At 41.5% G+C, this 25,108-nt stretch overlaps 1 protein-coding gene across 1 annotated transcript in view; it reads left to right on the forward strand.

Annotated features, from left to right (window-relative positions):
• The window catches only part of srrm4 (serine/arginine repetitive matrix 4), a 393,712-nt gene extending 370,035 nt beyond the window's left edge, over window positions 1-23,677 (forward strand). The window contains exons 9-13 of the mRNA XM_043715886.2: window positions 2,357-2,715; window positions 3,828-4,043; window positions 6,539-6,649; window positions 19,149-19,289; window positions 21,743-23,677. Coding sequence (XP_043571821.2) covers window positions 2,357-2,715; window positions 3,828-4,043; window positions 6,539-6,649; window positions 19,149-19,289; window positions 21,743-22,046 — 1,131 coding nt within the window. The 3' untranslated portion in view covers window positions 22,047-23,677. The remainder of the gene's footprint in view (window positions 1-2,356; window positions 2,716-3,827; window positions 4,044-6,538; window positions 6,650-19,148; window positions 19,290-21,742) is intronic.
• Window positions 23,678-25,108: the final 1,431 nt, after the last annotated feature.

The raw sequence follows: 25,108 nt of genomic DNA on the forward strand, positions 1-25,108 counted from the left end.
GTTACCCAGACCTGTAATGCTCTGGATACTGTTCCTCCTGCCAGAGAAAAAAAAAACAAGGTTAAATACATGTTTAGCTAACAGGAACATAGTTTAGCAACAGGGCAAGGGAGTTAGCCAATCAGACCTCCAGATCACCCCACCATTCATTATGGTCATGGCTCAACTTTTACATCAATTCCATCTGCCCATCCTATGTCATAGTCCTTGATTCCTTTTAGGGTGCAAAAACATATCTATCAGTATCTGTCTTCAGCTTTACTCTGATAATGAGCTTCCATATATCCCTCAGGTTGAAAATGGCAAAGATTCACAAACACCTAGAATAAAACATTCAGCTTATCTTTAAAGAGCCAACTTCTTATCTTGAGATTGTGACCTTTAGATCTGGACTTTCCTTCCATGGGAAACAGCCTCTCAATATCTACCCTATCAAGGCCACTAAGAATTTTGTATATTTCAAGTAAACTGTCAGTCATTCTTCTAAACTCTTAGAACATGAGTCCATTTTACTTTATCTCATTGCTGTTCATTGATTCTTTTATTTCCTTTATCATTTAAATAGTCTAAACCTGAATCTTCCCCTAGTTCTGAAAGCTTCAGTTTAAGCTGAATAGCATTTATTTACTAAATTATTTCCTGTTTGGAAATTTGTTTTGAGCAGAAAAAATCTGCTCAAAAATACAAAATTTGCACTTTCAGAGATTTAATTGCCATCAGTAGCATACTGGCTGACATGTGAAAATTACGTGGGTTACAAAGGGATTAATGACTCTTCAAATATCACATTAAAACACTTTCTTGTGTGAACTTTTTCATGAATGGGCTATAGAAAGAGAGAATATCCCTGAACATCTTTTGAAGCAATATTGTTGCGTGTGATCTTAGCCTTCATTACATTATCAAATTGAACTGTAAAATGGATAACGTTTACACACCTCCAGATTATGAATCATTTTGGTTGATATCAAAATACTAAATCAAGCTTGCTTCCATTCCCTTCAGCCCATGTTATGAGAAGAAGGAAGTATTGACAACATCTATAAAATCGTGTCATTAGCACAGGACAGAGAGAGTTCCATAACTACAGCTCCTAAAATGGTGTGTGACTCACATATATTCTGCATAAGATGTACATCAATTAATCTCTGAGTTGGAAAAGAAACATTCTTGATAAAAATAATTTGAGTTCATAAGAAGGCTAAATTTATAGCAGTAGAAATGAAACTGGCAACATATTAAGTCCCTCCTGAGATCTGACAACAACAGTGACTGAATTGTTAAAATCTGCTTTTTTTTTAATAACAAGGCTGCAGTAATTCCACACAAAACTTAACTGGGTTGCTCAGTCACCAAAATCAACCTGTTAACTGTTTCTACTTAAGCTTATGGAAATGTACTTGACAAATGACGTTGTTAATCTAGTTCTCAAACCTCGCTGGGGGATCACAGGAGCCTGTGAACAGCTGCAAGAGCAAATATGTTCCTTTGAAATCTGTTGCTTGAAAACTCCACTATTCATTGCTAACATTTTAACAACAAGTCAATTGGAAATTGTGAAATATGGCTGACAAACCTAATTTAGATTTTTTTAAGTTAATATTCCCACAATTGAAATGGATATAGAGCAACGAGAACAATCAATAATGAGAAAAAAAATTGGAGGGATTTGGATAGGGTTTTGTGTCTTTTTTTCTTGTCATTTGAGACTCTAATGATGCACTTATGTTGCCCGCTCTTCCCTTTTTCTTACACCTTACCTACTTAAGGAGGAATTCTTGATTGGTAAGTCGATGCTACCCGCAGACTAGGGATTTAATATAGGTCGCTGGAGAGAATAGATTTCTTCTGCAGGAAACACAACAAAGCTGTACCTTTCAGAGGGGCTTTTTAGTTAAAGTGATGGACTATTTATTTTGCGACTTTATTTTGTACATAATTCTCATTTTGTGATGTTTGTTCATTGTCCTTTCTAATGCCACGCTTACTGGGGCCTATTGATTTCCTCTTTTTAATGCAGTATGTCGTCCTGTACGCACATCCTATTTTCCTTATTTCACATAATACTTCTTTTTCCTTATTTATTTATTTTTCTTTTTATTTAAAAAAATGCTTATTTCTTTTCTTCTCTTCTACAGTTCTTCTTTTGTTATTACATCATTCGCATGCTTTTTTTAAAAAAACAAATTGAGAAAAAAATGCATGATGTCTAAATCTACGAGTTTTCATGTTGGAAAGATTTTTTTCTGTGTTTGGGGGTTAGGTGCCTTTTAACAGTAGACAGTGCATCATTCAGGTTTAAAGGCTGTCCCAGTGTGGATATGCAATGTAACAGCGGCAATGTTTCTGTTTGCAGATATGCAAGTCAGGGTCTTCTGGGCATGCTCTTGAGAAGGAAGAATGCAACAAGCTTGACAGTGCCCCGAGCCAGAACGGCGACTCCCAAGATTATGACTCGGGCAATGACACAGCTTCACCCCCCTCGACTAAAGCCGCCTCTTCAGGATCACAAATGGAGGAAGAGAAAGGGCAGCCTCTTGACCGCAGTGCAGAGTTAGAGCGCCAGACAATTTCCCCGGGCAAGCTGAAGTTTAGTGACGTGGAGCCTAGTTCAGATTCTGGCAATTCAGTGGCAAGCTGCTCATCTCCGTGCAACGCTGTGCCCACGTCCCCAAGTGCATCACCAGGTTGTCAGTTGCCCAAGCAGGACAGGAGGTAAATCTTCTCCCACGTGAAAATGTTCTGCAAAAAATGAGGCTGTCTTAAAGGGCCTTCAGCAGTCACCAGACAGCGTTGCCAATGACTGGAATCTGAAGGCATACTGACTCCTTTGTCATGTTAGACAGCTGTTAGCCCAACATCATGAAAGAAAATGCAGCCGTTCATGTAAGAGAAAGGGCAATTATGGACAAAGTAGATGGTTGATGTTTCATGAGTTCTTAAGTGACTATCTGTAATGGCTTAATGTGTCATAGAGTCAAAGAGCTGTATAACATGGAAACAAACCCTTCAGCCCAACTTTTCCATGCCGACCAGATATACTAAATTAATCTAGTCCTTTTGTAGGAATTTGGCCCATAGCCTCTAAGCCCTTCCTGTTCATATACCCAGCCTTTTAAATATTATAATTGTACCAGTCTCTACCACTTCCACCGGTAGCTCATTCCCTACACACAACACCCTCTGCGTGAAAAAGTTGCCCCTTAGGTGCCTTTTAAATCTTTCCCCTCTCACCTTAAACCTTTGCCCTCTAATTTTGGACTCTTCTACCCTGGGAAAACACCTTGGTTATTAACTCTATCCATGCTCCTCGTGGTTTTATAAACTCCTATAAGGTCATCCCTCAGCATCTGACACTCCAGAGAAAACAGCCCCAGTCTATTCAGCCTCTCCCTACAGCTCCAGCCCTTCAACCTGGCAACATTCTTGCAAATCTTTTCTGAACCCTTGAATTGTTTACAAACTGAGAATCATCACTGTTGGGATGTTACTTTTCCAATGGTGCTTAAAGTGGTGAATTTATCTTTGATACCTCAAACTAATGTAATTCATTTTCCTTTAATAGATTTGATTAAGGAATTGAGTGTTTTTTTTTTTGCAGATGATTTCTTAGTGAAACCAAGTAATGAGTCAGATTGCACAATGGCATTAAACTGGTCTGTAAAAGAAGTGAACATGTTGGCATAAATTACCTTTTCCCCTCTCCATCCTTTCTCCTGTTTTAATGTCACATGATTTTGCTATCAGTTGTGGGGGGCAATAAATGACACCGTGATCAAACATGTTGCCAGTTAAGTTTATACCAGCTTCTTTCCCCTTTATTACAGAGAATTACCTTCACCACATGTGTGGCCAGTAGTCACTGAGAGCAAGAGAAGCCCTTCCCTTTCGCCTGAAGGACACCGTTCTAGAAGTGACTCCCGCAGCACCAGAGGGCGAGACAGGAGCTCCGCCAGTTCCAGCCGTTCTTCCCGTTCCCACTCCCTTGAGTACAAGTCAACCACAAAATACTCAAGAAGCAGATCACATTCTTCTGCGAAAAGGTTTGTCCAAGTATCTGGTGAGAGAAATGAAATGATGAGAACTCCCTAAGGGCTTAAATTGAGAAAGGTGTGGAACTGAGCCTTAAAGAGCAACCAAGTCCAAAATTCAATCCCAGTCTATGGTAAGAAGACAGCTTTAATATAGTTTGGAGCACTCTTGCCTCTGAATCAGAGGGACAAGTTGGACTTCCCACTCTTGGACACTATTATCAAGGTTGACACTCCCAGTTGTTATTTAGCAAATACAGATCCCTGAAACCAAATAATAGCTTCTTCATTTGCTGAGATTAATGCGATTTGTCCCCCACTTAGTCTACAGAGGGGACAATCCTCGGTAAACGCAACATTGTTTCTGTCTCTCCACAAGTGGATAAGGAGTTTGCCCGAAGGTGGAACGTAGCTGTGCAGAGACCATTGTTGTCCTGAACCTGTTTATCAAACTCGGAGAAAGTGAGTTCTCAGATGCTGGAGATCAGTGTCAAAAACTGTGGTGCTGGTAAAGCACAGCCGATCAGGCAGCACCGAGGAGCAGGTGAGTCAATGTTTCGAGCATAAACTCTTCATCCGGAATTTGATGTTTCAAACATTAGCTCTTCATTAGGAGCGTCACATTTCTGATGAAGAACTTACGCTTGAAACATCAACTCTCCTGCTCCTTGGATGCTGCCTGACCAGCTGTGCTTTTCCAGCACTACACTGTTTGACCCAATTTAACAAAGAACAGTTGCACTGTGGTAGTGCAAAAACTGCCATTCAGTCGATGAGATTTAGCACAGGAAGCTTGTTAGTGACTTCCTGTGTTTTCCATTCTATGATCCAAAGAATGACTGCTTGTAGATCATAGTCAGGGAAATTACTCATCACGGGGCACCAAGACAAGAGAAGAATTCAGTGGGTCATCGTGAAATGGCACGTGATGTGCTGCAGGAATTAATTCAACTGTTTTATGGGTTTCCATCAGTTGGCGAAATGATATTTGCATGGGCACGAAGCCGGGGAGTCAGTGCTGAGCAGAGGATTCTAGTTGTGGTGCACATTGTTGCAATCAATTAAATATCAACAAGATGTGTGAATGATGACTTATCCAGACAGGTAACAAGTAACAGGATGTGCTTCCCTGTCTGAGATGCAGCAGAAGTTAATGTTAAATTACAAACCCACCTGAACATAAATATTTTCATCATACTATTAGATGAACAGGTGAGATCCCAGTGTCCTATCTTCCACTTGCCTGTCAACCTCCAAATAAATCTTAATTTAATTTCCCAATTAGTGCACCATAAAGGAAATCTGTTATTGTGCAACAGCCCAGTCAAAATTGCTTTTGAAACAAAATCTTAGCATTATCAGATTCTGGTCTATAAGTTGAATGGGAAAGAAAACATAAAATCTTGAAAGGCCTCTTACAGATAAGATGGTATTCCGTAAAAGTCAGAGGATACTCCAATTATCAATCTTTGTCTTGCTGCTGGGGAATGATTGATGATGAAGTGATAAGGACAGAGACCTTTAGTCACAGAGTACCCAATAACTCCACAGAACACCACAAAGCAGTTTGTATACCATGAGCCCATTTGAAACATGGTTAATGTGAACACTTCACGAGAATGAGGTTTAATAGTTGAGCCTCTGAATTGTATAAAACCATTATAGCAAGTAGTTTGCAATTCCAGGGATTTTCTTTCTTCTCAGGCAGCATGCTGTAATTATTTGAGGGATAACAAACCATGCCTTATGTTGAAGTTTCTGCCGTGGAGCAGGGTGAGGGGTTAGCCCCCAAGTGTAGCTCAGTCTGAACAGGGATCAAGCTCTGCACTATTGGTGTAATTCTGAACCACATGTTAGCGAAGTGCTTAATTGGGTTGCCTTTAGCTTTGGTTGCTAAAAGTGAGTAATAGCTCACTGCTAATCTACATTTTTAATGCAACCATTTTACTCCTGGAGGACAGTGGTCTGAAAGGTGTGACTTCAGAATCACTCTCTCTGCTATTAGTTTCTTCCAGTTGCTGTTTCAAATTGAATCAATGCTGTGCAGCCATAATTTACAATGCTTAAAGTGATAGAATTTGGCTTCTGGCATTTAGATTTAACTGAGAATCCAACTGTATGCCACCCTTGAGTTAAATCATTGATATTAAAGAGTGCTTCCCATCAATATAAAACCACCTTCAATATTAGAAATGTGAACAACCCCTGACACTCTATTCATCTTTTATTCTGGAAGTCTAGAACAAGTCCATAACATAAAAGGAGTGTCGACAATTTCAGTAGCAAAGATTTATATATTTTAACAAACTTTAACAAATTTAACAAACAATATTGCAATTTAAAAAGCCCTCTAGTACTTGAATACTGCAAAACAAATTCATTTGACCAATTAAATTTTCAAGCTGGGTTGTTGCAATACTTTTCCTACTCAAAGACTGACAATGTTACAGTGAGATATAAAGGCAAATGTATGAAGAATCAAAAGTCATTGTTTTGTGATTGACCAGGTCTTCTTCACGGTCTCTGAGCTATTCGCCAAAGTCTAGGAGGAGAAGCCCAGGAAGCAGGAGTTCCCGATCACGACGCAGTCCCAGTTATTCAAGATACAGCCCACAGAGGTAATGACTTTAAGGAACTGTTTTACAGCTCTAAGTTTCCAGTGCATAGCTTTGCACAGCAAGCGAATACAGCAGGAATCCAGGTTAGGGGACATTTCACCGGGTTTATAGACTTGATGTATTCAATGAGTGGAAAATTGATCCGTCCACTGATCATTTCTCCACAATCCTGATATTGAGTTGAACGATTCTTTTAGGCATCTGTCTTCCCAAATCCCACTTTCGGCCAATAAGAGTGAAGAAACTGAGGATCTTTATGATTTCACAGGTTAAGCAGAGGTGCTAATTGGGGGTGTACCAGAAGTTCACCTAGCACAAGGTAAATGCAAGCCATTATAATATCAATGCTGGTAAATTACTCATTTGTTTATGAAAGGACATGGCAGATTAGTATTGCCAAATTTTTCATTAGTTTATATATAATTTCCAATCAAATTAAGTAATTAATCAAATTCCAAATAAAATCTCTACTCTCCGTAGCTCATTTGGAAGACAATAGGTCATCTCTATCCAGCATTATTGAGTAAATCTTACTCCTCAGTAGGTTCCTGTGCTCTCTTGAATATTCTTGCTTCTGTGTCAGCTGCAATATTTTCAAACTTTCAAGGGTTCTTAGGTAGCCACAAAATTGATGAACAGCTATCATCTTTGTTGGATATCATTTAATCTCCTTGTGCATAATTATGTTCCATGTCTTGACTACAGTTTGATTTGAGACTGTAGAATCATATTCACACTGTGGGATATGTACATTGGTTATTGTGTGTCTGTTATCTCTGTCCATGATTGTCATCTATTTATATTCGGCATTGAAGTTAATAGCAATTGACTGAGGCTAGGCTGTATGAAACATTATCTTTTATTAAACATTATATTTTAATGACAAGCAAGACATTGCATGAGACTTTCACATAAAACTATCTCCCAGCAATTCTGCTTTCAATTATTGATATATTTAAAATTCCCCTTTACATAATAATCATACCTCAGCTCCATTCACACCTCTATTCTCTGATTCTACCCAATGCATTGTCTTACATCTCCCCCAAGTCTCTGCCTTTATCTCTTGGTCACTGAGACAGCCATTGTGGTGGTTTCCCTAGTCTACCTGATCTTCTCTTCCTCCTACAAGTAAGTTGAGAACCACCCAAAGCCTCCATGTTTTATGTTCACCTCTGCAGTGTAGAATATGAATCACCGGATAATGTCAGTTTGCTAATCAGGCCATCTTCCAGGTTTCCTGAGTGACTGGTGCATCCTGTTGAAGATGACTTTCAACTGTGTTTTTCTTTGTATTCCATTTTCAGTCTCTAGGAGGTAAGATCATGAAGATGTTGATTCTGATCATGCATCCGCACTGACTCCTCTTCCTGGTGTTCTGCTGGATTGTGTATTCCATGGCATTGATTATAATTTCTTGATTGATTAACACCATACTCTTCCTCATTTCCTCTTACTCTTTCTAAATTGGCTGCTGTGAGATTTGTTGTATTTGTGTGCCCTGGAGCAACAAGTTAAGTCCATAGTTGCCTTCCTTTCAAAATTTACTTGGAGCCTGACCATTCTGGCATGGGATAGAATATTAGCAGTGCTAAGTTAATGTCATCATTCACCTTCAATAGGCCTTTACTATCCCTACTCCTGTTTCAACATCAGCATTAGCTTGCAAGAACTTATAGAATCCTACAGTATGGAAGCAGATCATTTGTCGCATCGAGTTCATACCAACCGTCCAAAGAGCATCTTACCCAGACCCACCCCTCTACCATATCCCTGTAACCCTGCATTTCCCATGGTTAATCCACCTAACCAGCATATCCCCAGAAACTATGGGCAATTTAGCATGACCAATCCACAACTTTGGGCTGTGGGAAGAAACTGGAGCACTCGGAGCAAACCTTCGCAGACACAGGGAGAATGTGCAAACTCCACACAGACAGTTGCCCTCGGGTGATCCCTGGCACTGTGAGGCAGCAGTGCTAGCCATTGAGCCACCACAGCGACTTGGGTGAGCAAGATGTATGGGCAAATCCTCAGGACTCTGAGTAACCTGAAGTATTCATTAGTAAATTGTGAGCCATTTGCTGGAAAGGCTAGGTCTGGAATTCCACACGTAGCAAAACTTTTCATCAGAAATCTAATGACAACTTCAGAGGTTGGACCATGTTTCATCCTGTCAGTCTGGAACAGTAGTCAACCACAATCAGAAATGTGTTTCCTCTGAGCTTGGTGAGGTCCTTTCCAAGATCTTCTCACAATCTGCAAGGATGTGAAGTCAACATCAGTAGTTCACTTTGCTTCTGCCTATGAATGGCAAACATAAATAGGTTTAGACAGTGGATTTGGATCAGCACAGGCTTGGAGAGTTGAAGGGCCTGTTCCTGGGCTGTAAATTTTCTTTGTTTTTTGTTCTTCTTTAAAGCAGCTTAATAATTTCTTCTGATGATGTTGAGATCCTTGGCCACCACAGTAAATTTTGCACTCTGCCACAGCTCTTCATAATACTCAATTGACCTCAGTGTAACCTTTGAAGTATATCAAATCCAGGACACAAGGGATGGCAAATCCCTCATCATAAATCAACAATTCTTCCACAACATTGATTGCCTTCATTGTTCAAAGTATTGTTTTAGAATAGGATTATGTGGAACATATTCTGGCCATCCTTTGAGACAATGCTCACAGACTTCAGCACATTCTATGAATGATGTTTGTTCCTTTAAATTGCACTTGATCTTTATGATCGCTGGTAGATATGTAGTCATTATTGAATTATAGGTCTCCACATCTTTGACAAAAGCTATGTCCATTTGTTGAGGCTTTCACTACAGGAATGCTTGACAATGCTTCTGCTGTAATCTGTTTTTTTTTCTCTTACAATACTTACTCAGTTTGTTGCATCAAACCTTCTCAATCTTAAGCTAAGTGTCTGCACATATCATGGCCTCTTTGCTAACTCTTTAGTGTTTAATAAAATAAACAAATGTTTGTGGTCTGTCTGAATAGTGAACTGAAGACCTAACTCATAGTCTGCAAATTGCTCTCAAGCCAAAGAAGCACCCAATGCCTCCTATTCAATTACAGCATGTCTTAGGTGGGTTAGGTGCATTTTCCACCAATATTCATTTCCCACCTCTGAATCTGGAAACATACTGCCCAATCATGCATCAGTGCAGCATCAGGAAGTGAAGAAGTCAACGTTTTGAGTGAAGAACTGAAGATTAAAGAAGGGCTTCACCTGAAACGTTGACTTCTCCACCTCCTGTTGCTGCCTGGCTTGCTGTGTTCTTCCAGCCTACCTTGGATCCCAGCATCTGCAATTTTATTTTTGTCTCCAATTATGCATCTGTGGCAGTAGCTGTTGGAAATTAAATTCAAATGTCAACTAGTCTTAATACTGTTGATTGTAAAGCTAACATTGATCACTGTGAAGACCTATGTGGCTTACTAACATCTTTTAGGGGGTGAAATCTGGCCTTTATATGTGGAATTCGCCAGATCCAAGAAATGCTATTGATTTTTAACTACCTTCAGATATGGTTTAGCAAACCACCCAATTTAAGGACAATTAGGATGGGCAACATGCTGACATTGCCAATGACACTCACATCCCATGAAGAAAAAAAAAGAAAAATTGAACAATTGCAAGCAGTCCTGGATCAGAATTAGCCAATATGCCTGGTGAAACAAGCAACTCTTTTTATTCATTTCAATGAGATTATTTTTTGGTTCTCTTCCCAATAACAGGCTTGGTCTTGTCTTAGCTATTGGAATTAGTTCACTGAAGTGTGCCAACCTATTTATGAACATTTTATTTTGCTCAAAAACTGCATGAATCCATGTAAGATTCTGTCAATCCGTTTTTTTAGATTAGAATCAGTCTGAACATTGGGGCACAGACAGCCTCACACAGGGCACCTCACACCTTTAATGCATTATCTGGGCCGACATGATACCAATTGTTAAAGCTCACTTGAGAATATAAGTTTAAAATTGTTCTGCAATTTACATATGAAAGAATTGAAACCAATATGTTCATTCTAAAAGATGAGAGACTTAACAAACAATCCAGGTCTTTTTCAATATATAATTTCAGTTATATCACACTGTAAACTTTTTGCTATAAATTATGATCTTATACTTCACAACAACCTGATGAAGGAGCAGTGCTCCGAAAGCTAGTGCTTCCAACTAAACCTGTTGGACTATAGCTGAAAAATGTGTTGCTGGAAAAGTGCAGCAGGTCAGGCAGCATCCAAGTAGCAGGAGAATCGACGTTTCGGGCATAAGCCCTTCTTCAGGAACGAGGAGGGTGTGCCAAGCAGGCTAAGATAAAAGGTAGGGAGGAGGGACTTGAGGGAGGGGCAATGGGAATGCGATAGGTGGAAGGAGATTAAGGTGAGGGTGATAGGTCGGAGAGGGGTGGGGGTGGAGAAGTCAGGAAGAAGATTGCAGGTCAAGAAGGAGGTGCTGAGTCCGAGGGTTGGGACTGAGATAAGGTGGGGGAGGGGAAATGAGAAAGCTGGAGAAATCTGCATTCATCCCTTGTGGTTGGAGGGTTCCTAAGCGGAAGATGAGGCGCTCTTCCTCCAGGTGTCATATTGCCATGGTCTGGCGATGGAGGAGACCAAGGACCTGCATATCCTTGGCAGAGTGGGAGGGGGAGTTAAAGTGTTCAGCGGTTGGGTTGGTTGGTGCGGGTGTCCCAGAGGTGTTCTCTGAAACGTTCCGCAAGTAGGCAGCCAGTCTCCCCAATGTACAGGAGGCCACATCGGGTGCAGCGGATGCAGTAAATGATGTGTGTGGAGGTGCAGGTGAATTTGTGACGGATATGGAAGGATCCCTTGGGGCCTTGGAGGGAGGTGAGGGGGGCGGTGTGGGTGCAAGTTTTGCATTTCTTGCAGTTGCAGGGGAAGGTGCCGGGAGTGGAGGTTGGGTTGGTGGGGGTTGTGGACCTGACGAGGGAATCACAGAGGGAGTGGTCTTTCCGGAACGCTGATAGGGGAGGGGAGGGAAATATATCCTTGGTGGTGGGGTCTGTTTGGAGGTGGCGGAAATGACGATAGATGATACGATGTATCTGGAGGTTGGTGGGGTGGTAGGTGAGGACCAGTGGGGTTCTGTCCTGGTGGCGATTGGAGGAGCGGGGTTCAAGGGTGAAGGAGCTGGAAGTGGAGGAGATGCGGTGGAGAGCATCGTCAACCACGTTTGAGGTGAAATTGCGGTCTTTGAAGAAGGAGGCCATCTGGGTTGTTCGGTATTGGAATTGGTCCTCCTGGGAGGAGATGCGGCGGAGGCGAAGGAATTGGGAATATGGGATGGCGTTTTTACAGGGGGCAGGGTGGGAGGAGATGTAATCTAGGTAGCTGTGGGAGTCGGTCGGTTTATAGTGAATGTCCATGTTGAATCGGTCACCCGAGATAGAAATGGAGAGGTCTAGGAAGGGGAGGGAGGAGTCTGAAGGGGAGGGAGGAGTAAATTTGAGGTCGGGGTGGAAGGTGTTAGTGAAGTGGATGAACTGTTCAACCTCCTCGTGGGAGCACGAGGTAGCGCCGATACAGTCATCGATGTAGCGGAGGAAAAGATGGGGGGGTGTTGCCAGTGTAGCTGCGGAAGATGGACTGTTCCACATATCCGACAAAGAGGCAGGCATAGCTGGGGCCCATGCGGGTGCCCATGGCTACTCCTTTGGTTTGGAGGAAGTGGGAGGATTGGAAAGAGAAATTGTTCAGAGTGAGGACCAGTTCAGTCAGTCGAAGGAGGGGGTCAGTTGGAGTATAACCTGGTGTTGTGTGATTTTTTTTAAATTTTAACTTTCCTGTTTGATTCACCATCCCCGCACATTTCTGAATCTCCAGAGCATTGAGAGGAGGTGAAAATGTTCAATTTCCTTGGTCTTCTGAGAGATTTGCTGTGATTCCTGATGAATGCACAACCTGCCATTGAAATTTAACATTTGTTGCGATAACATTTGTTATTGAGAGTAAGATTCAAAATGAGCCTTTGGTTTCAGTATCGGAACAATAGCTGAACCCCAACTTGTTTTTTTTAACAGATTCGATGGCTCGTTGTTACAGTTTTGATTCTTTTTTTTATCAATTTTTTTTCCTTTACCTTCTGTGAGGAACTTGCCTCAGCATGAATAGTTGTGCTGGTTTTGCATCTGACCATCATGTATAAAATTGCTTTCAACTACCCAAGATCTCGAGTTAGTTGTGAAAATTCTGTTCTAAATCATTGTGGCTGTTTTGCATTCTCGATTGCTTTATGTTATAGATCTGTTCAATCCTTCTGTTTAACAATGAATACTACTGGTTCTGGATTATATACAAGATTTCTAATCTTCTTTGTAACGAAGTAGAACTGTAATTTGTACCTTAACTTTAAATTGTATGCCTCATGGACTAATAATTTGTACAGTGAATGACCAGAGGAAGTCTTGCTTTAATCATGGTTCTGTATCAGAAAGAAATTAAACTCCTGCTCCAGTGTCCAGTTTGTAGTTTATTTTACACCTGTTGACTCAGATTTACACAACCCACCAGTTCCTATCAGATCCTATAATTTCTTGGAGGGGTAGATCTTAAATATGTTTGATGTCTTCAGTTTCTTGAATTCTGTCAGCTTGCAAGGGTTTGGCTTTTAGCTTCTGAGCTGTGAACTATTTGCTGCAAAATACAACTTTAAAATGACAACTCCCTTTACATTTTTGACATTCTGCATGTTTGGCAGGACAATCTCTGCACCAGTGCAGCTTTTTCCCCATCACAGTGAGAACATCAGAATATTGGAAGTTCCTACACCTTCTTCCATATTTGACCTGCTCCTGTGTAGGTACTACTCTGGTACCCTACAAATGTACTGTCAAAAAGTGTGGTGCTGGAAAAGCACAGCCTGTCAGGCAGCGTCCGAGGAGCAGGAGTGGATGTTTCTCCTAAATGTACTGCCAAGTCATTTTCTTCCAGAAAGTCTCCCGGTTTCCTCAAATAAATGCCTCACTTTTGATTTCTAAGTTGTGCTGCCTGGTTATCTGTACAGGGAGAAAGTGAGGACTGCAGATGCTGGCGATCAGAGTCGAGAGTGTGTTGCTGGGAAAGCACAGCAGGTCAGGCAGCATCCGAGGAGCAGGAGAATCGACATTTTGGGCATAAGCACTGATTCCTGATGAAGGGCTTATGCCCCAAAATGTTGATTCTCCTACTCCTTGGATGCTGCCTGACCTGCTGTGCTTTCCCAGCAACACACTCTCGACTGGTTATCTGTACAGTCTGTGATAATGTTTTATCCTTTTTTTATTGAAAATTTTAACATGTTTTAACAAGTTTACAAAAGAAAACTAAAAAAAAAGACCTAAGTATAAACATTGATATACAGTTAAATTGTAAATAAATAATAACCAAAATCTATCAAACAAGAAAACAGAGATACCAAGAGAAAAAAAAGACAAAACTCAACTAACTACTCATCTAATTTACAACTAACCAGAGTGTATCATTAAAATTCTTACATTATTCAAGAGGAAAAAAAAAATCCAACGGATAACACATAAATTGAGCAGTGATATACATGCTCGGAATGTGTTAACATCAGATCACAACAAAACCCGTATTTATCCAAAACATCCTGAGCAAAGAGCATATAAAATTCACAAAAATAAAAGCTCTTTCGTACATTCAGATCAATATAATTAAAAAAAGTATTTCTAAGTAGTTAAAAAAAAGTATAAAACGTATTTAAATGGAGATCTTCCCCCCCTTATTCCCAGAGGGCATCACTTCCTTTTCAAAAAACCCATCATAAACTCTCCCAACCAGTGCCCCACCCTTGACCCAGGCACCCCACGATAGGATAAAGAAAATTCAAGTACACTACTGAACTAGAACTAACAGTGAGTACCCTATCCCCCACCCACACCAACACCTGGATATACTTGGTAATGTTAATACCATATATGAACATATATGGCTATAAAATTACAGTCTCAGTAAATAATAATTAAATATATTAATACAAAATAACAGGGGGAAACAATATATATATAAAAAAGGGGGAAAGGAAATCACTAAGTAAAGGATGAATAAATAAACCCTTCTTCCCACCTCCCCGGAGATAATGTTAAACAGTAAGATAATGAAAGAAAAAATGGGGGTAAACCGGGGTGGGGGTAGGGCAAAACAACATCAATTAACTCTTATAATTTGTCTGAGAGAGTCCAAAGATTCCTTGGCCTTCTCCGGTGATCCGAAGTTAAACACGGACCCTTCATGGCTGAAGCATAGTATAGCAAGGAGTGTTGAATGTTTAAATCCCTTAAGCACTTCTTTGCTTCATCAAACGCCTTCCTCTTTCGGACCAAAGCTGGGGAAAAGTCCTGAAATAACATAATCTCGGATCCTTTATGAGTCAGGCTTGTGGATCTTTCCCAAGATTTCTGGAGGCTTCCAAGAGTATCTGCCTCTCCTTGTAGCTCTGCAGCCGGAACAGACCGGGCGGGGGCGCTGGTTCAAGCCTTGCCCGCATATTGCAACCCGGTAGGCCCATTCTACCCTTACCTGGCCTGATCCAGCCTCCAGATTCAATAACTGTGGAAGCCACTGTTCAAGGAACCTTATAAGCTGGACGACTTCTTCCCATTCGGGAAGGCCCAGCAAATGAATATTTTTTCGATGACCTCTCGAGGTTGTCAATGTGGTTCTCTAAGGTCCGGACTTGCTGCTTGAGAGTCTGGACCCGATCCACGGCCGATTCTGCAATGGCCTCCGAGGTCGCGGCCTTTAGCTCCGCCCCTCCGACTCGGCATTCAATTTCTTCAATGTCTCGGCCGTGCTTTTGTAGCACGGCCGAGAATGAATCCCATCGACTTCGAGACTCTTCTATGAAAGCATCAATCTTCGCATCGAGTTTGGAGATTATTTCTGCGAGGCTTGCCACCGTAGGCAAGTCCCCTGGGGCGGCTGCGGATGCCTCTGCTGCAGCTGGGGAGGGTGGGGGAGGGGTTCCTGCCTGCTGAGAACTGCGGGCTCCTTTTCCCCTAATCATTTTTACAGGAGACTGAACTGTACAAATTTAGTACTAAACCACTAATTACATTAAATAAAAACAATTTTTAATTGATTTGGTGAGTGTGGTGGAGGAGGGTCGCCCACTTTGCCTAGGTCTTGGGAGGAGCACTATAGACTCAGACTTGCTGAGTCGCCGCCATCTTGGATCCCCCATGTTTTATCCTTGATTGCAGAAAGTTGAAGAATGTCTCCTCGAGGAATCCTGCAACAATTCAGTGTTGAATTATATTGTGGTTAAAGGCTCTATATTCGCAGTTCCCAGCTTGCCTATATAAATCATGAATAAGGGAACCTGCATTTTCTCTCTGTCTCTGAATATTTCTGTTAAAGTTTGCTCTCTTTATTAAAATATTCCTCCTTAGGATGTTGGATGTACCAAGTATTTTTATAGCCTTTTTTAGCATACAACCATTTCTTCATCAAATCCCTACATGACCAAGATGTCTTCTTCACTATAGCCTCTGGTGCAGAGGAGGGTACTGACCTATTTCTTATTTGGCTTTTTTTTGCTAATCCAAAAGCTATTTGAAATCTCATAAAGCTACGATGCCTGCTCAGCCATGGTGTCGCAGCCTGATTCATGCCTGAAAATGTTTTCAAAGCTCTCCGGTGAGATCAAAGAATGGGACAGCGCTGGAAGGTCAAGGCTCTTTCTGTTGTTTCTCTTTACTTTAGCCATGCTTTATGATCATTTGTTGTTTCTTCTATTTTGTTGCCATTTCTCATACTGTCCTTCCGCTTGCTGTCGCTATCTGATATCACTGTCACTGATTGTTGTCTAATTATGTTCGGGATTGAAGTTGTGAGAGACTGCATCAAAGTAGGCTGTAGGTAATGATTAACTTTACTGAACATTAGCTTCTAGCTTTACATACGGCTTTTACGTAGAACCATTCAGTGGTTCTGGTTGTCAGGCAATGTTACATGACCGATAACATAGACTATTCTATTGACAGATTTGACATTGAATCTTTACACTACAGCATATTCATGAATAATAAATATAACAAGTGCTAGTTAAACATGTACTTTCCTGTGCAACCATTTTAATTCTGAGTGCATGGAGAACATTTCCTCGTTTAGTGCTTTGTTGTAAACCATCACAACACTAGAAACATACAGGAGCTCTGTGCAAGAAGGATCATGGGTCTTTAATGCAATGGATTTTTCCTGTGTGCATATCACCCCATAGAATCATGTACCCATCTCTTAGTTATTCAAATTAAAATTGGTAGGGGAAAAGATGCCCATCTAGTTATTTTTTAACTACGCTGGAAGTCACATGGTTCAACAACATTTGAATTGTTGGACATGAAGTAAACATCAGTGCTGAAGAGCTTTGGAAGTCTAAAATGCAAATTGATTTGTTCTTCCCATATATTCTAACTTACAGTACTTGAGGCATGACATGTGGATCTCAAAATGTTATGAATCAAATGAAATTGATCAAGTTTAAGTTATCTGAACCAAAGAACCAAGTTGGGTTACCTCTTGTAACTCAGTGTGGATATAAATATGTAAAGGCATCACAGAGGGTGCAGAAAAGTTTCACATGAATGGTTCCAGGAATGAGACATGGACGAGTTGGAATGAACGGTCTGTTTCCATGCTGCATGACTCTGAGACATTTCAGTTACATATATAGGTGGAGGAGCTGGAATTATTCTTTATAGAGAATAGAAAATTGGGAATATTTGGCAGAGCTATTCAAAATCATAATGGGGTTTGGACAGAGTAGATAGGCAAACTGTTCCCATTGGCAGAAGGATCCAGGACAAAAGGGATTTAAGGTGATTGGCAAAAGAAGCAGGGGTGATGGGAGGAAAATCTTTCTTGTGTAGTATATGGATGGGTTCTGGAATGCTGTAGCTGAGTGTGTGGTGATTTAAGCCCTTCAAAAGAGAATTTAATAAAGACTTAAAGTGAGAAAGTTTGCTTGGCTATAGGGAGGAAGTAAGGGATTAGGTTTGACTAGATTTGCTACAGTGTGGAAACAAGCCCTCTGGCCCAACAAGTCCATATGATCCTCCGAAGAGTAACCCACCCAGACCCATTTCTCTCTGACTAATGCGCCTAACACTATGGGCAATTTAGCATGGCCAATTCATCTAACCTAGGGAGTGGGACGAGTTGCGCTGCAGCTCCAGACTTGGCATAGATACAGCGTGATGAAGAATCTCCTTCTGTGCTGTAAAACTGTATGATTCTATAAGAATTCAATTATAAATGGTATCGGGCGGGCATGATGGTTCAGTGGTTAGCTCAGTGCTTTGATTCCATCCTCGCTGACTGTCTGTATATAGTTTGCACATCCTCCCTGTGTCTATGTGAGTTTCCTCCAGGTGCTCTGGTTTCCTCCCACAGTCCAAAGATGTGCAGGTTGGGTGGATTGGCCACAGGAAATGCAGGGTTATAGGGGTAGGGTACAGGGGGTGGGTCTGTGTGGGACGCTGTTCAGAGGATCAGTGATGAATCGATGGGCCAAATGGCCTGCTTCCACACTGTAGGGATTCTATGGTAGGAGGTTGAATGGTGTAGCTAAAGGAGTTGTGCAGACTAGCATCGATTTGCCTGAGAAAGTGGTGCTATGTGGCCTGAATTGTGGTCTTCAGTCATTATCAATGAAGAATACTGTGCAGGTAATTGTCTCCTGAAAATCAATATAGTTTTCCATGACACTGGTGCCATGCAAATGAATTTCTCCCCACTAAATGTCGCCATAGAGATTTGACTCTCAGCCTCTCCCATCTTTCAACATTCTTATCTCCAGCTCTTTTTAAATTTTATTTTTATTTTCTTCCTGATTTAGTTCTGCCTTTTCTAATCTCATTTAATCTTAGTGAACATTTTAAGATTTCTTTAAGTGACTTTCTCTCTCAGTCTTCCATTCTTACTGCGTTGCCGGTGTTGCCATTCACATTTACTTCTTAAGGCCATCAATACCGGTGAAAGGTCTGACCTTGGGAGATAACCTATTTTTCTGTTCCAGTCATTGATCAAACTGTGCGGTACCTCCAGTATTTTCAATTCTGAAACATGTCTAAAATGGACCTTCTGTCATCTATCTTAGTTCCAGGGACAGGCATCACCCCTCCACCACTGAAAAATGGAAACTGACAGCTAATCTAGAGTCTCAAATTTTGACTTTTTTTTTGTCTGGTCCAGCCACAGTCCACACATAGGAATGAAGTCACGCACAGTTAAAGTAACAAAAGAAACAAAATTTTGTTTTATTCAACACAGAAAGGAAATAAAAAATAAACATTCTTTTAAAAGAACTATGAGGTAAGGCTTTGTCTTCTGAAAATTCTGTGAAGTAACGTAAATGTAGGTAACGAAGGTTCCGCTGCATTCACTGATAATTTGAAAGAAGTGTTTTCATCACTCTTGTGCTTCTGTTATTTTTACAATTGTTGCTTTAAATTGTAATTGGATAGGGACCACGAGCGAGACCGGGATCGCAAGAACTACAGTTCTCGAGACAGGGAGTCCAGGCGACGTCGTTCTCGTTCTTACTCCCCAATGAGGAAACGGAGACGAGATTCACCGAGTCATCTGGAACCTCGACGGATCACCAGGTCAGTAGAGTACTACTCTGGAATTAAAGATCCTTTCCCCTTCCCTCTATGTATTTATTCAGTATTCACACCTGGGATCTTCAGAATGTACTTCGTTGGCCATCAACCACACGGATTGGTCCAAAGAAACTTCTTTTAACCATTCGATCTCGCCGCTTTTAAAGTGCCACTTTACCAATTCTCCACCACAAAGCTCTGCTGCTACTTGTGTCCTGGTCTTACCTTGCCCTTCTCGCTCTGCCCATTGATCACTCTCTGTCTTTAGCAATACTTCCCAGCACTGCATCAATTCTAACCTTGCACACGGCATCTGGACCCATTTATTCTGCCACCAGAGGTATGGATTTAAATGTGTTGCCTAGAGAATAGTGTGGTGCTGTCATAATGAGGCTTAAGCATATCCCCAATTAAGCTGCAGCTTTTGCCCACATTAAAGTCATTTTGACTGGGTAATAGTGCAAAACAGAAGAGCCACTGAGCATTTATTGCTGAGCAAGCTCTGCCTCATAGCAGTGTTGAGATCCCTCCCTTTGTTGATGATCAAGAATAGAGTGGCAGGATGCCAATTGATCAGGTTGGATTTTTCTCGTCCGGATATAACTGAGTAATTTTTCGCATTACGAGGTAGATGACAGGGTTTTAGCTGTACTGAGTGAAAAATCACATGACACCGCATTATCTGAAATGGCTAGCTGCCTGAGGAAGGATAAGGGGCTCTGAAATCTTGTGGTTTCAAATAAACCTGTTGGACTATAACCTGGTGTCATGTGATTTTTGACTTTGTGCACCCCAGTCCAACACCAGCACCTCCTCAGCTGTACTGCAACAGTCCGGCTAGCGTGTCGCAAATTCTGAAGCTAAAGTCTTCAACACCAATGCTAGAATCTTCTCAGGACCCATTAGTTTTTGCAGTATTCAGTGTTGTCTGCTGTTTGTTGGTACCACATGGAGTGGATCAAATTAGCTGAAGATTGCAAATGCTTCATCCTTACCTTTTGCACTGATGTGGTAGGCTCCCCCATTATTGAGAATGGTGCTTTGGTGAAGTCTTCTCCCTCTGTTGGTTGTTTACTTGTCCGTCACCATTCATGACTGGATGTGTCAGGATTACAGAGCATAGATATAGACAGGTTTTATAGAAAGCAGCTGAACCCCCTAATTGAAATATCACAAACAGGGGGTGTGTACTTTGAAGGTGAAAAGCAGAATGTCTGGAGGGGATTTGGGAAAATTTTTTTCAGCCAGAGGGTGGTGGACATCTGGAATACACTGCCTGTGAGGCAACCTTTGAAAAGTATTTGGGCGAGCACTTGAAGTTTCATAACATTGAAAGTTATAGGCCAAGTGCTAGAAACTAGGATGAGTGTAGATTGACAGTAGCTTTTGTTGGTGGCGACTTTACGGAATGCAGAGCCTCGTCTCTACTCACCGTGGGCGGCACGGTGGCACAGTGGTTAGCACTGCTGCCTCACAGCGCCAGAGACCTGGGTTCAATTCCCGCCTCAGGCGACTGACTGTGTGGAGTTTGCACGTTCTCCCCATGTCTGCGTGGGTTTCCTCCGGGTGCTCCGGTTTCCTCCCACCATCCAAAGATGTGCAGGGTCAGGTGAATTGGCCATGCTAAATTACCTGTAGTGTAAGGGGTAAATGTAGGGGTATGGGTGGGTTTCGCTTCGGCGGGTCGGTGTGGACTTGTTGGGCTGAAGGGCCTGTTTCCACACTGTAATCTAATCTAATCTAATCTAATCTACTGTATGTTTCCACGGCTTTCGCTGTGTGATCATTTAGCTCAATCTATCACATGCTGTTTTCTGCAGTTTGGCATCTATTTTCTCCTGTGCTGCCACTTCTCCAAGTTGACACCTCATTTTTAAACAACGCTACTCCTAGCATGCCCTCCTGCAATCTCCAGTGAACCAGAGCTGAAGGTCCAACTTGATAGCAATGATAGAGTGGGGCATATGCCAGGCTAGGAATGTCGTAAGATCAGGTCTCCACTCAAGTGAGTGGAGATTAACAAGCTTCATCAAACGTAAACACATACATGGGACAGTAAAAGAGAACAAATTGTGGAAACCTACAGACTCGGGCTCCAGTTCTGTCTGAACTCAGGTCATTATTATGCAGCTGTTGTAAAAATGGACAGCTTGGAAAGTTCCCAGATGCTGAGTGTGAAATTGAACATGGGTGGGGCTTTCCCAGTGGGATTGTGGCATCCCATTAGCTGCCTGGTTACAGGACGTGTCTGATATACAATTTTGTTGAAGTTAATGGAACTGAATATCAGGGGAACGTACAGGGGATCAAGATTGTTTGAATTGTTTCCCCACCCGTGTTTAATTCCTCACTGGTATATGTTAAGAAAGGGACTCCCACATTTGAGAGTCACCACCATGTTAATTATCAGTAAGCGTTTTAAAATAAAAAGCAATTTTGTCTTGTTTATTTATCAGTGCTCGCAAACGGCCTATCCCGTACTACAGGCCTAGCCCCTCATCTTCCAGCAGTGTCAGCAGCTATTCCTCCTGGTACAGCAGCAGGAGCCGGAGCAGGAGTCGGAGCAGGAGCTGGAGCAGGAGCTGGAGCCGCAGCCAAAGCTATTCCAGTAGGAGCCGGAGTCGCAGTCCCAGCCGGAGTCGGAGCCCGAGCCGGAGTCGGAGTCGGAGCCGGAGCCGGAGTTCAGCCGGACGGAGCAGCAGCCGCAGTAGGAGCAAGAGCTATGATTCCGCAGGTAGCTACGAGAGCCTGCGACGCTGAACATTCTCCCCGGCATCACATTTCCCTGCTCCCTCCCACCTCCAGCACTACATTCCCCTAGCACCGCCATCCCTCCCTGCTGCCTACTTGCAGATTGACCTCTTTGTTATTTTGGTTTCCCACTGTTTAAGTGACGTGTGGACTCTGGTGTGTGCGAATGTGTCACAGCAGCACATGTGAAACAGCCAGACCGATTCACATTTCTCCTTGTCCATCCCTTACTTTTTTGTGAAAAAAAAACTTATGCCAAGTTTGATCAAATAACTTGAAGTAATCTCTCCATCATGTTTTGGTCTGATTGTTACAAAGGGCTGTGTAGATCCCAACACAGAATCAGTTCACAGTGCCAATTGTAGCAGTTCGACATGAACGTTGTAACGTCTCAGCAGGTGCACTGGAGCTATTTTCAGAGGAAGCTTAGGCCCTGGCACACAGCGATGATGAGTAAGGTTATATGTGAGAACAGCTGACACTGGTTCCCTCCCACCATCGTTCCCACCAGCTTCTCCCCAATCCCCCTCACCCTGAGATATACCAAGTACACCCATTTCTCTTGAATTCAGTGTCTGTTGATTGCAAACTCACCATTATAGATCTACTACAGTGCATTGACTCATTGCACACTGTGCCACCTTGCTGGCTGCATTTGGCAGCAGGATGCTGTTACAATTCCACACCCAAGCAGAAAACAGCGCTAGTTGTTAATTAACAGCTATAATTTCAAGTCCACTCACAGAATGTGACAAGATTCCAACAGACCGCAAATCTGCAGATAATCAGTCTGATCTGCTTCTCCTGTTTAAAAATGAGCGTTTGCTGTCCGTGAATTGATTCTGGTCAGCCAGCAAGGCGGTGTTGTTTTTTAAAAATCAATTGTAACAAATCTGGACATAGAGTCCATGTGCTGAATAATTAAATAATGCAAGGGATGAAGGAAGGCTAGGGTTTTTGTTCCATATATTCTTAAAAGTCCTCACCAGAACATGTTCCTTCTATAAACCTTGAATTTTTCAGCCTTTTCTCTTTATTATTGGGGAAGTGACCTCATTAGACCAAGACAATGGCCCATAGTTCAGCAAGCTGCCAAGATTTAAATGAATTGGATGAGAGAGGAGTAAAGCAGTAAACAATGAGCAGGTGATGCCAAGCTGTTTTTTACTAGCTGGTTGTCTATAGGTGAAAAAGAATTCTGAGGTAGTTAAAGAGTTCTTCAATGTTGGGGATCTGAGAAAGATTGAGCTGGAGTCGGAGATGAACCTTTACTTCACCCAAGTTAAAAGGAGAAAGACATGTGACTGGGATGAGATAGCCACAACTAGTTAATATGTTTGGATTCAGACTCTATTGAAAGTATTTTCATTTCATCTTTAAAATGTACTTTAGTATTTTAAAAGGAAGGTAACATAAACTGCACTCTAATGCATACTGGGCTTTGTACAAGAGTCACTCGAAACGCAAAGGGTATAAAACATCAGGACAGTCTCAAACAAGATCCCCTGGTCAAATAAATGTGCTCCATATAAGATTCTAATTGGCCTTCAGCTGGCTGCTGGACAAGGTAAGAGCAGATCGCTCTGATGTAGCCATAAGTTAACAATCACACAACACCAGATTATAGTCCAACAGGTTTAATTGGAAGCACTAGCTTTCGGAGCGCTGCCCCTTCATCAGGTGGTTGTGGTTCATCAGCACAACCACCTGATGAAGGAGCTTCGCTCCGAAAGCTAGTGCTTCCAATTAAACCTGTTGGACTATAACCTGGTGTTGTGTGATTTTTTAACTTTGTATGCACCAGTCCAACACCGGCATCTCCAAATGTAGGCAGAGGTATTTTTCAATGGTTCAATCTCCCACACATTCATTTGGTAGAGTGCAAGGGTTTGTGCTCTAGCCATTCTGTACCTGACCTGGAAGTCTTTGATGATGACTCAGAGTGCCTGCAATGGTAAAGTGTTTTGCTAACCAGAGTGAATATCCCCCACCCTGATTGGCACCAAATTCATGAAAAAAAAGCAACAGTGGCAATCTGCCAATGAGTGAAAATAACCGTATCCTGCGGGTTAATACACCCTCGAATATCTTTAGTAAGTTATTGATAGACATTTAATATTGTTCCATTTTTTGCACTCTGATGATATTTATTTCAAGTTGTCATGTCTAATTAGCAAATATACCAAAATCTTTTCTGCTAATTCTCGATCAATTGTATTTTCACTATGCACTGTAAATATATTAATAAAGGTCAATACTGTATCCATTTATTTAATATTTATTTGCCCTATTTATTTAACTTATGTATATAGAGTAGGTAGCAGAGCCTCTACTTATGGAACTGCCGTGCGTAGTGTGAACAATCTCATTGTTTTACTTTTTATTTTGTAAACCATTCCATACAAAACTTTGTGAAACTGTGTTTGTGATTAAGGGCCTGTAATCATAATGCTTCAAATGAAAATCTGAATTAAATGAAACCGCCCAATGACAAATTATAGCTGCCAAAAATGCATTGGTTAATGTTCAGTATTATCAAATGTAGCTAGAATTATCAGTCACGTATAACAACTCAATAGGTGTGTTTGTATTTGTCAGAACGCTTTCGACCCAAATAGTTTTTGAATGTCTTAGAACAAACAAAATAGGAAGGACAAGGTTGAACAGACACACTTGTTCGATAATGCCAGTTGGTATCTAATTCTTCTGTCTACTTCTGCACAGGAGTCGGAGGTTTCAGTTAATATTATGTACCAGCTCTTTTAATCTTTCTGTGAAAATAAGATATATTCTTCATGACATTAGTCTTCCTGATGCATTTAATTTGTGAGCTTGTAAAGCAAACCTGTTAAAAGAGAAATAAATATCCTGACTTGAATTTGATGCTTGATTTGTGTCGTTGGTATCCTGGCACACATACAATTCTTACACCCACTGTCTGGAAGCAGTTTACAATGTAACTGTGAATTTCAACTCAGCTGGATAAGGAGTGCTGCATTTGTCTGTAACAGCACTCTGACCTTGTGAATCAGAATGTTTCGGGTTTAAATCCTGCTCTAGAAACTTCAGCA

The sequence above is a fragment of the Chiloscyllium plagiosum genome, unplaced genomic scaffold, assembly GCF_037043375.1.
Source record: "Chiloscyllium plagiosum isolate Xiang-an unplaced genomic scaffold, Cpla_swu_hap1 HiC_scaffold_24, whole genome shotgun sequence".
Taxonomy (NCBI): domain Eukaryota; kingdom Metazoa; phylum Chordata; class Chondrichthyes; order Orectolobiformes; family Hemiscylliidae; genus Chiloscyllium; species Chiloscyllium plagiosum.